Source organism: Mercurialis annua, linkage group LG6, assembly GCF_937616625.2.
Source record: "Mercurialis annua linkage group LG6, ddMerAnnu1.2, whole genome shotgun sequence".
Lineage (NCBI taxonomy): Eukaryota > Viridiplantae > Streptophyta > Magnoliopsida > Malpighiales > Euphorbiaceae > Mercurialis > Mercurialis annua.
The window spans coordinates 5,809,414-5,824,707 of record NC_065575.1 but is presented as its reverse complement, the minus strand read 5'-3'; the positions used below and the strand labels follow the sequence as shown (position 1 = coordinate 5,824,707).

General features: G+C 30.9%; 3 protein-coding genes across 4 annotated transcripts; 1 reads left to right on the top strand and 2 right to left on the bottom strand.

Annotated features, from left to right (window-relative positions):
• Positions 1–914: 914 nt before the first annotated feature.
• LOC130014666 (probable LRR receptor-like serine/threonine-protein kinase At3g47570) lies at positions 915–7,135 on the top strand. The gene is made up of 3 exons (XM_050347801.2): positions 915–3,641; positions 6,467–6,835; positions 6,933–7,135. The coding sequence occupies exons 1-3, from the start codon at positions 995–997 to the stop codon at positions 6,935–6,937; spliced, it is 3,021 nt and encodes a 1,006-aa protein (XP_050203758.2). The 5' UTR covers positions 915–994; the 3' UTR covers positions 6,938–7,135.
• Positions 7,136–7,825: 690 nt separating this feature from the next.
• On the bottom strand, positions 7,826–10,067 carry LOC130014633 (F-box/kelch-repeat protein At3g06240-like). 2 transcript variants are annotated; one of them, XM_056106406.1, is made up of 3 exons: positions 8,555–10,067; positions 8,312–8,444; positions 7,826–8,137 (listed from the first exon to the last, which is right to left on the bottom strand). In XM_056106406.1, exon 1 carries the CDS (start codon positions 9,799–9,801, stop codon positions 8,641–8,643), a length of 1,161 nt encoding a protein of 386 aa, XP_055962381.1. In that variant the 5' UTR covers positions 9,802–10,067; the 3' UTR covers positions 7,826–8,137; positions 8,312–8,444; positions 8,555–8,640. The 2 variants fall into 2 exon arrangements, with proteins under 2 accessions (XP_055962381.1, XP_055962380.1); XM_056106405.1 differs by having other exon boundaries at positions 7,826–8,444.
• Positions 10,068–12,836: 2,769 nt separating this feature from the next.
• LOC130015677 (F-box/kelch-repeat protein At3g06240-like) lies at positions 12,837–13,661 on the bottom strand. The gene has a single exon (XM_056106311.1). The coding sequence runs from the start codon at positions 13,659–13,661 to the stop codon at positions 12,837–12,839; it is 825 nt and encodes a 274-aa protein (XP_055962286.1).
• Positions 13,662–15,294: the final 1,633 nt, after the last annotated feature.

Below are 15,294 nucleotides of genomic sequence, written 5' to 3'. Positions count from 1 at the left end.
ATTGTTATAATAATTTATTTACATGGAAATAAATTATATATATATATATATATATATATATATATATTACATAATTTTATAACTTTTAATCTTTATAAATATACCCCTATATTTTTTACTATTTACACGTTTCCCTTACGTTTCCGTTTCCTATATTTTGAAAAACGGATATATTACATAATTTTATAACTTTTAATATTTATAAATATACCCCTATATTTTTTACTATTTACACGTTTCCCTCACGTTTCCGTTTCCTATATTTTGAAAAAATCCGTTTCGCCGTTTCCATTTCCGTTTCCGTGCAACTTAGGTGCAAAGTTCAAGTATCTAAATTGGTATTCATTTCTATAAATGGTACTCAATGAAGTATATCAATATCAGAGTGGAATAGGGGCAATGACTTGAAGCACAACCACATAACAATCTGATGCTTAGAATATTCAAACTCCACACTAACTATAAAATCAAGTCATGACCAAGTTATGGGTTTGATTGTAGAAAAAGTTACTAAATTTTATAATTAGAATATTCAAAGAGCAATGTTAAGTATACTTAAGACACGAAAAAAAACTAGTATCTGTTTAAATAGTACTCCGTTAATATTAGATTGCGAGCTCATTGTAATAACATAATTAAATACATGACGTAAATTGAGCAGTAAACTGATTTTTCTTACATGGCAATTGAAATTTGAAACAGATGTTTCAAGGAAAGACCAGATTAATCTAAAAACAATAAGGTGTGGGTCTATTGAATTGTAAAGGTAAGAAAGGACTTAGTTGGCACATTGTGCAAAGTTGAAGTTTCTAAATGATCTTTACAATTATTTCTGCAAGTCTACCAATACGACCAAAACAAGTCTAAATTCCATCAAAATTGGTTTCTACTACTATATTGTTACTCTCTATAAATACTGCTTACTCAGTGATGAACAACACAAACCCATCCTCTCAAATAAATAACTTGTCCCATTTTCTCTCTTTCAAATAAAATGGGGATTTTTGGCAGGAGCCTTGTTGTTATTATTATTCATCTCTTTTCAATATTTACCTTACTTCATGCTGCAACCAATGAGACGGATCGACTAGCTTTGCTCGAATTCAAGGCTAAAATTACTGACCCTCTTGGTGTCATGACTTCATGGAATAGCTCACATCACTTTTGCCAATGGTACGGCGTCGTATGCGGACGCCAACATCGCCAAAGAGTTACAGTGTTGTATCTATACAGCCTTCAACTTTCGGGTTCGATATCACCACATATTGGCAATTTAAGTTTTCTAAGAGAACTGCATCTCTACAATAACAGCTTCAGGTATGAGATTCCTCCTGAAATTGGCCATTTGCGCAGACTGCAAGTATTGTATCTTTTGAATAACTCACTTGGCGGAAAAATTCCTTCAAACTTATCTTCTTGTTCTAATCTTAATATCTTGGATTTATATGGCAACCAGTTGATAGGTGAAATCCCTAGAGAGCTTACCTTGTTGACGAGCCTGAAATATTTATCTTTGGGCAAAAACAACTTAACAGGAACTATCCCTCCGTCTATTGCAAATCTAACATCTCTTGAGTATCTCTTCTTGAGTGAAAACAATTTGCATGGAGTTATACCTGAATTCATCGGTCAATTAAAGAATTTGAGCACTTTAGCTCTTTACATTAATCAATTTTCAGGCACCATCCATTCTTCAATCTATAATCTCTCTTTGATTGAGGCTTTTGACGCGAGTAGCAATTATTTAGAAGGAACTCTTCCGGTGAGCTTTGGCGTGTCTCTTCCATATCTCCAATTCTTTTCAATTAGTAAAAACCAATTCAGTGGATCCATTCCATCTTCAATTTCTAATGCTTCAAATTTAGAAACTTTTCAAGTAACCGAAAATAAGCTTACTGGAGTTATACCTTCTTTTGAAAAGTTGAATAAACTCTCAGTGCTTTCGCTTGGTCGAAACCATTTTGGGAATGAAAAAGATGATGACTTGAAGTTTCTACATGGCCTAACTAATGCCACTCGTTTAACAATACTAGATTTGGGAATTAACAATTTTGGAGGGATGCTGCCTAAACAAATTACTAACTTTTCTCGAGAACTCCAGAGTATCTACATCAACAACAATCAAATACATGGAAATATCCCAACTGGTATAGACTCCCTTATAAGCTTGAATATATTTAGTGCATCAAACAACAATCTCTCAGGTACCATCCCTTCTGGCATTGGAAAACTCAAGAATTTAGCATTACTTTCTTTGTCTAGTAATGATTTAACTGGAAATATTCCATCGTCTTTAGGAAATTTGACAAATTTGATTCAAATTTATTTAAATGACAATCAACTTCAAGGTAATATCCCTTCAAGTTTAGGGAATTGCAAACAGTTGCTATTGTTAATTCTTTCCCAAAACAATCTTACTGGTCTCATACCTCCACAGATTTTTGAAATTTCTTCATTATCAATAGGACTTTATCTATCTACCAATCGTTTGAATGGTCCCATTCCTAACCAAGTAGGAAACTTGAAACAACTGGGAGAACTATATCTTGATAACAACATGTTATCAGGACACATTCCTAGTGATCTTGCTGGTTGCGTGAGTCTAGAGGCATTATCAATCAGTCACAACTTCTTCCAAGGGTCGATCCCTTCTTCTTTAAGCGCATTGAGAGGCCTTCAGTTCTTGATCCTTTCCTACAACAATGTTTCGGGACAGATTCCAAGTTTCTTAGTGAACTTTAGTTTATTAGCATTGGATATTTCGCATAATGATTTTGAAGGTATGGTGCCAATTGAAGGAATTTTCAAGAATTCAAGTGCAGTATCAATTGTCGGAAACAAGAGATTATGTGGTGGTATAAGTGATTTTGGCCTTCCTACATGCAAATATGATCAAGAACCGAAAAGAAAACGACGACGAACTGTAATATTTATAGTTGCAGGGTTTATAGGAATATTAGCATTAATACTTGGTTGCTTATTTCTTTGGTTTTCAAGAAAGAGGAGAAAAGATTCAGCGCCGTGCGATTTTGAGAATGCTAATTTATTGAGACTGTCTTATCAAAATCTCCTTAAAGCGACGAATGAATTTTCTTTGGATAATTTAATTGGTTCAGGTGGATTTGGGTCTGTCTATAAAGGAGTTCTTGAGCAAGACGGACTTGTAATTGCAGTGAAAGTGCTTAATCTTATGCGTCGAGGAGCTTCTAAAAGTTTCTTAGCTGAATGTGAAGTGTTAAAGAATGTCAGACATAGAAATCTTGTCAAAGTAATCACTGCTTGTTCTAGTGTTGATTATGCCGGCAACGATTTCAAAGCTTTGGTTTATCAGTTCATGGATAATGGGAGCTTAGACGATTGGCTGCATCCAACACATCATCCGAGGAATTTAACCATTGTTCAACGGTTGAATATTGCGATTGATGTAAGTTCCGCTTTGGAGTATCTCCATTGTCATGCAGGGATATTGCCGATTGTTCATTGTGATATAAAGCCAAGCAATGTTCTTCTTGATAACGAAATGACTGCACATGTGGGTGATTTTGGGTTAGTCAAGTTCTTTCATGAGGAGATTATTCATCCTACTCCAAATCAGTCCACCTCTCTTGCAGATGTAGGAACTATTGGTTACTGCCCCCCAGGTAATTACTCTCTTAAAATTTTGAAAACCGTTATCTTTGTCTTCATTAAATTCTATTATCTATTTATATCTATCTATAACTATCTTATATGTGAGAAGGATGGGACATGCAAAATTACGATAATAGTCTTTACTAATTAAAAAATTTACAAAGTTAAGTATAAGTCTAATACTAATAAAATAATATAAATTAAAAGTTAATAAATTTACAAATAGAAGTTAAATCGGAATCTAACTCTAATAAAAGAATAAAAATAAAAGTTATATGTGAAAAAAGCTTAATTATCTACTTACACTATTTAAGCAAAAAGTCGTATTTCAATAGAATTCATTATTATGGTTGTTAACCAGGTGGCGGATAACTATATAACAGCTACAAAGTCATGTATACATTTAATAATAATCTACTGCAATATCTTTTTATTATTTTAGTTTAACTTTTATTAACTTAATAATTATCTTTAATCCTACTTCTAAGCAATTTTAGTTAATATTTGTTATCTCGGGTCATCTAAATATCAATTACATACTGTAATTTTAAATTAAAATAGAAAATTATAATAAGTATAACGGGTCGTGTAATTACGATAACATTAATAGGAGATACAAATTAGTTAAAAGTGTAATTCAAAAAAAAGTTAAATTTGAAAAAATAAACTTAAAATAATTTATGTATAGTTAAAAATTATTATATTTAACATTTAATTAATATTTAAAATAAAAAACGGGTCATGTAAATGCCGCTTGCAAGTTCGTAGATAAGGAAAAAAAGTAGTTTTCAAATTTTATTTTTTTTAACAATAAAACCTATTATCGCAGATAAGGGTGTGATTCATATAATAGTAGATAAGGGTGTGATTCATATAATAATATATCAAAAGAATAAACAATTGCTATTTTATTGCAATAGTTTCCATTCCTCGCAGAAACACCAATTGATGTTTTTCTTTGATCTATCTTACATGTTTCTATATTGGTAAAATTAATTAATAATAATTTATTGATAATTAAAATGTTGTATTTAATATTTTATTAATATTTAATATATAACGAGTTATATAAATATCACTCACGTGATCGCTCACGGGCATAGCACGTGGACAGGCAAAATTACGATAATAGAATTTATTAAGATAATAGTAATTACGTATAAGTTTAATTCTAATAAAAAATTAATTTTAATATTAAAATAAAAATTGACCGCAATGATAGTATTTTATATTTGAATTAGGATAGTTTTTTTATTCGAAGAAACAAATGTCGCTCACGTTATATAATTATTAATAAACAAAAGGCAATTTATATTTAAGTTTATCTCTAATCATGTCCGGTTCATTAGCTCAAATGTGCACAACTGTACATAGCAATCTTACAAACATATGGCTTAAATCAAATTTTTAGTAAAAAAAATGTTTTTTTTGGTGACGAAAGCGGAGCCCGGCCACCTATAGTTCAAAAAAATATCAAAATAAAAATATAAAGTCAAAATATATAATATAATATATATATATATATATATATATATATATATATATATATATATATATATATATATATAACGGGCCATATAACATTATTCACATGCTATAATTAAAAATTAAAAAAAATTATATTTAATACATACATATATATATAAATATTCACGATAATTTATTGAAAACTAAATATTATATTTAACATGTATAACAGGTTATATAAAATCACTCACATGCTACAATTTAATTAATTTAGTTGATATTTAATAAATATAACGGGTCATGTAAATGTCGCTCACGTGCGTAGCACGTGGCGAAACGCTAGTACTATATATAAAAGCACGGATGGGGGGGGACATGCAAATTTACTGAATAATCCTTTTCAGTTTACTATCAAATAAAGGTTTTATAGTCATTAACTAATTAGTTATTTAATTAATCACTATTGTAATTAAAGTCCTAATTAGAATAGGTAGCTAAATTATCTCCAATTCAGTTTTTAGTATGTAAAAAATAACTAAATTGTCTACAAATTAGTAGGAATACCTATCTTTTAGTTTAATTGAATTACAAAATTAAAATATTGTATTTGGTCAATATAATATTATTTAAATTTCTATCTTATTATTTTTAAAGATATTATTAATAAAATTAATTTAATTATTTAACTATGTTTATTATAAAATCAAAAGAAGAATAAATTCAGTATGACAAAAATTTAATAACCGAAAATATTATATTTACTTTTACAAAAATTCTTAGCTAATTTAATATTAATTATAAATAAAAAATTGATATAATTATAATAAATTTACTAATATGTCCATTGACGAGTTATGTTACGAGCCACGTGCATAGCACGTAATGCGAAACTAGTCGTGTTAAAAGAGTGAATGGTGCCATAATTTTGTCTAATTTTTTAATTTGGTAGTGAAACTTCAATCCATATTAAAATAGTATCAAAAATATAGTTTTTCTTTCAAGTCAAAGTACTTAATTTTTCTAATCAAAGCTAATCTACTTGTAATTGGTGACACTATATTCTAAAATTCTATTGTAATTTAAGGCATCAAGCCAAATGGTCATGTGATGTTATATTTAAAAAAAAAAAATTCGGTAAGCTTAGTAGATTAGAAAATGCAAGATATTATTGTCTGTCAAAAGCATTAATTTGATACTACTTGATACCAATGGAAGTGTTGGTACCGAATAGAATATATAGGAAAAGTTAGTACCACTCAAACTTTTCACACCTATGATTCTAGTTTTCGTTTGATAATTTAGTGCAAGAATTAGATTTTAAGCTTTTTGAAACCGATGCAAATAACCAATTGGTGATGTATTATTATAGAGTATGGCATGGGAAATGTTGCTTCAACATCGGGTGACATATTTAGTTTTGGTATACTCTTGTTGGAGATGTTCACTGGAAAGAGACCAACCGATGAGGGACTAAGCCTCCATGAATTTGTCAAAAGTTCTTTGCCTGAGCAAGTGACAGACATTGCAGATCCCACTTTTCTTCAAATGGAGGAAGAACCATTGAGTCATTTTCATTATTCCAGGAACATCATGAGAAAAAATAGACTTATTGAGTGCTTGATTTCAGTACTCGATATTGGAATCTTATGTTCTTCTGAATCGCCACAAGAACGCTTGAATATTGGTGATGTTGTTACTCAACTCTCTTCTATCAAAAACAAGTTACCAGTGACGATAGGTAAATAAATAATGTCATTTTTTGCTCACATTCACAATAAATTTATCCTTAGAATTATGCCAAGCTAAACTTAAATCTTTTGTGGTTTTTGCCTCAGGTTGAATATGAATGGAGATGGAATGCAATCAAATTGATATGAAGCATCAAATGTTATTAGAGAAATTTGGGAATTTTTGATAATTTGGTTAAGACAATAAGCAAGATTTGTACAATTGTACGGTTATCAATAATTTTTTGTTAATCCGAAATTGTAATCTTATTATAAAATTTGTAATAAAAGGGCTGATAATGTTAGTAGAAGTCGACAAGTTTGTGCATTTTGTCTATTGTGTTTATAATGAAGTAGAAAAGGATTTGGAAAATTATTTGTTTTATGCTGAAACTTGGAATATTTTCTCTGAACTGTAGTGTATTCTAATGGACACATGCAGTCCCTGAAGGGCATATGCCAAAATGAATCGAAAATAATTAAACCAAACTAAAAAGTAAAATTATGAACTTTCAATTCAATTCGGTATAAATTCCCACAAATTTAGTTTGTTCCGTATGAATTGAATGAATTTTTGACATTTTAATGAAATAAAAGAATTATAATTACTAAAAAAATTTCTAATGGAAGGCCGTTCCAAATAACAAACTTATATATGTTGTTTTTGTTGCCCAAACGAATAGAGATGTAATGGTTATGTTTGTTTGATGAGAAAGCATTTTGTATTTGGAGTTCTAATGATAGATTACCATAACTTTCAAAATGGAGTTGATGAGAAGATCCAAAGAAAGATTGCAATTAATCTTTTGAATTATACATCTATCTCCATAAATCATTGTGAACATTTTTTTCTGGCAAACATTTCTCGGAGACAAGTTGTTTAACTTGAAAGTCTAAGACCAATTAAATAAAGAGTACTTATATTCCATTGCACAAATAACGTAAATATTCATCATTTCAAATGATAAGGATTAACAAGAGAAAAGGTGACAATATACAAGTATGATCAAAGATCAGACACAAATGGCTCAATTATACAATGAAGCTAAGTGCATTGTTATGGTCAAATTCTTACAGCTCTATCTTATTCTTGAATCAAACCGAGACAATCCACATATTACGTTCTAAAACAGAACAATGCTATACCTACAAGACCCGCACAGGTCAAAAAAATAACAAACAATTTTGGATATATTTATAAAGCTAGAATCAAACAATTTTTATTAAGGAATTGGGAGGAACCTCCTTCACACTCTTACAAGTCCCATAAATACAAAGATACTCCCAAATCCAAATATAATCAGTAGGTTGGCCTACATTGTAAACCAGAATTCATTAATTTCAAATGCTAAACCAGCATTAATTGTCACTAGAACTGCACTTCCCAATTCGTTCATCTCAAAAGGAACTGACTATCGAGTCATAAGTCTTCAAGCAACCAAAGGAAAAATCAATGAAGGAAAGTTCATTAATTATCAAGTACTTACAGAACCATCAGTTGTAAGCAGTGGTAATTTGTAGCAAGGACGATGAGAAAATGCAGCAGCAGGAGAGACAAACTCAATAACACAATATGCCCAAGGATTGCACCAGATCGCTAAAAAGAATTGAAATTAAAACCTAAAACAAAATGAAAATCAACCGATTTAAAACTAAAACAAAATCAAAATCAATCGACTAAAACCTAAAAGAACTAGTTAGTACCATCCGCTTTGTCAAGTAAAACTAACCTCTCCAAATAGCCACAGAAATAAGAATTGTCCATGAGAAACTCCATGACCACGCTACACCAAATTTGCTTATGAGACTCATAACCCTAAAATGAAATTGATAGCTCGTTAGAAATATCATTACCTTTGTCAAATAATGCTAGGCTCTCCACATGCCTATAAGCAAAAGGAGGCCTTCCATACTTTTCTTCGCTCAAAGCCAGTAGATTCTTTATCCGTCCATTTAAATTATACGAGGCTAAGCGTTGCCCTCTACAAAAATGAGCTAATATTTCACCATTATCTCTAAACTCGAGCACATTTGAAAATCCTCTCCAGCGTTTTCCAACTCTAGCTAACTTCATCCATTCACCACTGTCATACTCTTTCATCACCCATATATCATTCTCATAAAGATTATTTCGAATAATGATTGCGACGGATGATTCTCCAAATGCTTTGATTTGAAAATTCCAGCGGTGATTTTCCAAACATTGAGTGGGCAATATTATTTCTCCAAACATCTCATCTCTTAAATCAAACACCAAAACCAACTTCTTACTTGTCTCATAAGGATGCCAATAAAATTTACCATTAACAAAAGTTGAACGGCATGTAGAACATATGTGATTTCTATAGCTGGTGGGAGGAACATTAGCGATTTTCTTCCAAGTGTTGGAATTGAGTGAATAGAGAACCACATCTATAGTAGAGGTAGAATACTGAGCCACAAACAATTTGTAATCATTAAATCGTGAATCAAAGCCAAACCCCAATAATTTTGATTGATTCGAAAAGTAATTTGAGGCTAGAAGGGGAAAACTAGTTTCAGGTAGGAGCAAATATTTTCTAATGGAAGGGTTCCAAATAACAAATTTACATATGCCGCCGTTAAAGTTGATATTCATTTTGTAGACATAAAAGAGGCAGACAAGACCATTACTGGAGCCAACCACGTCGCAAGCGTCGGCTTGGTTGAAGAGTGGCTGGACGGGTAGGTATTGATCGAAATCTTTATTGTCGAAATGCATAGAGAATTCGTACTTAAATTTATAAGAGTGAAGCAGAAAAATGAAACGGTGATGTTTGTTTGATGAGAAAGTAGTGTGAATTTGGTTAGAGATGAAATGAGGAGTTCTGATGATGGAATTCCACAATTTGCAGACACAGGTGAATTTCAAAAGGGACTTGACAGGCAATCTGAGCAATATTTGAAATATAACTTCTTCAGGTAAATATTCTGACATCTCAGTTCTTTTCATTAGCATATTATTTTGGCTCCCTCGACTTAATTCAGAAGATATAAATAGAAAAAAAAAGTATAATACCTTTCAAGAACTCTAGATTGTCATTGAGATTAACAAACCTGCTTTTATGAAGCAAATTGGTCCGGCGGCGGAGCTGGCGTCCGCCCTTCCTCCGTCAGCGTGGTTTAGGGATTTTAGTTTATAAATTTGGGTCCGTTAGGTTGTAAGCCGGAGAAGACGAGTCGTTCCTTTTGTTTTGTTCTCTTTGATCAAAACAGTGTCGTTTTGATTAAAGAACAAAATGAAAAGTAGATTGTAAACAATTTGGTGACTTGTCATGTTACTGTAGTCTTTATCTTGAATGATTTTTTTATTTTGTATATAAATTAATTTAGTTTATATGATAAATTATTTATAATAAATTTTAGCAATGATAAATAATGAATTAAATAAAACTTTAATAATTAAATATGTGTTTATGATAGTTATTATTAAATTTTAATAATTATGTAGTTGATGAATTAATTTGTTGTTATTTATTATTTTTGGTTAAGAATAATTATTTTTTTAATATTTATATCAGTAAATTAAATACTTACAATTCTGTCCATTTTTTTTCCTACAAATTACATTTTTTTAAGGCAGAAGGTACAAAAAAATCATCGAGTTTTTTCAGTTGGTACAAATACTCCATTGTACTAAAAAGAGTACATATAACCACCTGAACTCAATTTTTTGGTACAAATAACCCACTGCCGTTAACAAAATCTTAACTCCGTTAAATTTATAAGTATGAGGTACAAAAAAACCATCATACTTTTTAAAACGGACAAATATAACCCCATAAAATATTAAACCTTATAAAACAAAACTGTCAAGATCGTGGATTCAATTCCTCTCACAAACGTTCCTCCTCCCTCAATTATAAAAAAAATATTATATAATACTAAATTTACATATGACTAATATGTTAATATATATTATGATAATTATATTTAAATTTAAATTTAGAAATATTTTAGTACAAATATAAATATATTTTCAAATTTACATATGATTAGTATTTAATAAACATCTCATATTATAATTTTTAAACTTTAGTACTTATACTTTTATGCGTGTGCGCGCCCGCGTGTGCATAAAATTACAAAAATATTTTTCAATCAATGTTAAATATAAATTATAAATTTGAAACATTTTTTAAAATACTAATTTATAAAATAATACACACACACACATATATCTAAGGCCGGCCCTGATCAGTGGTCCTACTCGGATTTACAGAGGGCTTTTGGAAAATATCGTATTCATGGAATTACTGTTGCACGTAAAAATAATTGATCAAACAAACGGTTTGGATTCCTCCATCTAGACCTAGAACAGGATGTGGATGACTCTCTTTATAGGTTGAATGATGTCTTCATTGGATCTAAGAGAATTAGGGATTATGTTTCGAAATATCAAACCCCTAATAACTTGCAACGTTCAAACAAAGTAGTTATTAATCAGCCCAGGATTCAACCTAAACAACATGACTTCATGACTTCCTTGAGAGATTCTCGATCATATGCCCAAGTGGTTAATAAACGTCCTGTTATTTACACTCCGTCGTCATCTTCTTCACGCCTTAGCTCATCGATTGTTAATGTCAATGAGCTACTAGATATGCTTAATATGGCTTCCTATTTGCTGAATCATGGCATCTATTATAACTCATTCACTCTACTTGGTGGGAAATATATATTGCTGAATTTTTCAAATTAAGATGACAATGTTTAATTTGTAAAATTATTCCACACGTTATTGGACTTCTTTGATACTCTTTTACCTTGGGACGGTTCCTTCGTCTCAGGAGAGAGAATTTCTTGAACCAATATTTCTAGTGTGCCGTTGATCGCGTGGGAAGATAAATTCTTCAACTTTATTAGTGAAAAAGTGGGATCAGTTGTGTCTCTTCACCCGTTGATTGTTTGTAAGGATCGTATGGATGCGGGATCGGTCCTTATCTCGACAAGCTCGAGTAGCATTGATTGTGAGTTTACAATTACTATCCATAACCGGGTATTTAAAATGGAATCGTTTATGAGTTATATTAATTTTATTATTTTTTTATTTTTTGTGTTTTTTATGAATTATTTATTTTGTCCTTTCTTTGTGGAGTTATCAAATGGTGATTGAATCAGATGCTGTGAGTTTGCAAATAATTGGAGAAGATTGACTTAAAAAAATTATTTTACAGTCAATTTAAAGAAATATAATATATAGTCGTTTGACTTAAAAAAAATTAAAAATAATCAGATGGCTAATCCTTTGATTAGAAAACTGACTAAATGACATTATTCAGTTAAAAAAAAGTACCCCTGAATTGGTAATAGCGGTTTTGAAACGGCCTTGTGATCCACCGGTACGTCGCACTGGCCGAACAAAGGAAGCCTATTTAATTTTTAGGTATAATAGAGAGGTTAATTGAGGTTGGTTGCCGAAAATTGCAGTAATTACACATAGACAACAAAACCTTTATATCTAAATACTAGCTACTACAAAATAACTCAGTCAATATCCAACTAATAACCTGGCAATTTTACTTATGGAAAAACTCAACTATAGAAGTTTTTATCATTAAACCAAACAGAAAAGTAAAGAAAATTCAATATACAAGCAGGCTACTGCAAGTAATGTAGAATGCTACGTAGAATGTCACAGAATGGCTCAGAAAAGCGTTCAACAAAATCAGGAGTTTTTATTGCAATAAATTTATAAATAAGAACACGCGATATCAAAGTAAATAACTAGTTACTACCATCTGATTTGTCGAGTAAAACTGAGCCACCTAGCCTGAAAAACAAGAATCGTCCGTGAGAACCGCCTTGATGACAGTACACCGCAATCTCTCATGAATCATTACCTTTGTCAAGTAATGCTAGGCTCTCCACACACCTATAAGCAAAAGAAGGCCATCTTCCATCTTTCTCACCGCGCCAAGCCAATAGATTCTTCATGTGTCCATTTAAAGAATACGAGGCTAAACGTTGCCTTTTAAAAAAATGAATCAACATTTAACCATTATCTCTAAACTCAAGTAGATTTGAAAATTCTCTCCAGCGTTTTCCGACTCTTGCCAACTTCATCCATTCGCGAGTCTCGTACTCTTTCATCACCCATATATCATACTCATAGAAACCATTTCGAACAATAACTGCAATGGATGATTCTCCAAACGTTTTAATTGTCAAATTTGTACTGCGGTCATTTTCTAAATATGCAGGCAATGATATCTCTCCAAACATCTCATCTCTTAAGTCAAAGACTAGTAACATCTTCCTCAAATTCTTATTAAGCATTGGCCAGTAGAATCTACCATCGACGACAAAAGCTGAGGAATAAAAAAAATCTATGTAATATCTACAGCTGGGAGTAGCATTAGTGATTTTCTTCCAAGAATTAGAATTGAGTGAATAGAGAACCACGCCCTTAATAGAGCTAATCAAATAATGAGCCACTAATAATTTGTAATCATTCAATCTTGAATCAAAGCCAAACCCGATTAATTTTGAATCAGACGAACCTAAAGGAGGAGAACAGCAAGGACGTTCAGGTATCATAAAAGATTTTCTAATGAAAGGGTTCCAAATAACCAACTTGTCTATGTACTGGCTGTATTTGATAACACTTTTAAACTGGTTATTGTTTTCGTAGACACAAAAGAGGCAGACAAGACCATTACTCGAGCCGACCACTTCATTAGTATAGACTTCGGCTTGGTTGAAGAGTGGTCGGACAGATAGGAGCTGATCGAAATCTTTGTTGTCGAAATGCATAGAGTATTGGCACTGTAATTTTGAAACTGAATATGGGTAGATAGATCTATTAGAGTGAAGCATAAGGATGTAATGGTTTGATGAGAAAGTAGTGTGAATGTGGTTTGAGATGAAATCAGGAGTTCTGATAATAGAATTCCACAATTTGCAGACACAAGTGAATTTTTTAGTTGTATATTCCGGTAGCGCAAAATTTCTATATTTCTTAATTTTTTTTAATTCTTCTTTAAACTCTGATTTAAAATTAAGAAATTTATATATATACAATTGATTACTTATTATTTTAATATTTTTAATTTAAATTAATTTTAAATAAGTATTTTTAAATGAAATAATTTAATAAAAATAAATATATTTTATAAATTAAATACTCATAACCAAGTAGGATATCCTATACATATGCTAAGGTTTGGAATTGCGATAACAAATCCAGTTTTTCATGGCCAAACAAAGTATTTTAAAACTAAATATGACTTTGCTTTGGAAGCTAAGCAGGAAAACGGAGGTTTCAATTGTTCATTGTGGAGATGTTGACCAGTTACCAGATATTTTGATAAAAGCTTTACCAAAAGCCGGATTTGAAGAACTTAGATCAGGCTCAAAATATGCAATGTTTAAAATCCAAAGGAGGAGTGAGATTAAGAGCCTGTTTGGATCAATTCTAGTGCAAATTTCATTTGATTTCTAAATGAATTCTATTTAAAAATCATCTAAAAAGGAATTTTTGTATAGGGTTTTTCGAAAATTTAAATATAAAATTAATTTTATATAAAATAAAATAAATTGAATATTGTATTTCGAATGTAATTGCAAATTTAAATTGTGAAAATTCATTTAAACCGAATACGTATCTTGTGAAAGTACTGAATGAATACCAATAAGGCCAAATTAAAAAAGTCTCTTCCCACAATTGTCTTCCATCCGCCCCTAACCAAACCATTCTCCGACCAAACAATTCAATTATCCAAAGTAAATGCAAGAACAAAATGCTCTACTGATGCATGAAACAAATGACAAGTTTTAGTTTTCAGATGAAAAGCAAAGTAAATAACACTATTTGTAATCGTAAATGTTAAAAGGGACCTAGCAGGCCTATTGTGCAAAGTTCAAGTATCTAAATTGGTATTCATTTCTGTAAATGGTACTGAATGAAGTCTACCAATAATGACAAAACAAATCTATCAGTATCTGAGTGGAATAGGGGCAATGACTTGAAGCACAACACATAACAAAAAAAGTCTTTTTGTCCATGACTTTAACTAACGACCGTTAACTTGCTGACGTGAAAATAGAAAAAAAATACCCATAACATTTAAAATACATTTTTGATTTCAGATGAAGTGAAATGATGTCGTGTCTGAAAAAAGAAAATGTTTTGATTTTATTTACACAAAACGAATCTTTTCAATCTTTTCCAGTCAGATTTGTTCTATGTCCCTGTGGCTTCCTAGCTACGTGTATTAGTAATTTGGGTTTACTCAAGAAAAAAAGAGTGTGAATAAACACTTTTAACAGATTTCCATTTAGGGACCTGAAGTCACGAACCCGTATAGTTTAGGGACTAGTAAAAGATAAAAATTAATTTAAAGATCAGATAATCAAAAGCGGTACAGTTTAAGGATTTGGAATGAGTTTTTCTAATAATAAATAAAGAACGTTCAAAAGCATACGAGATGATCGATTAAAATGCCTTGAG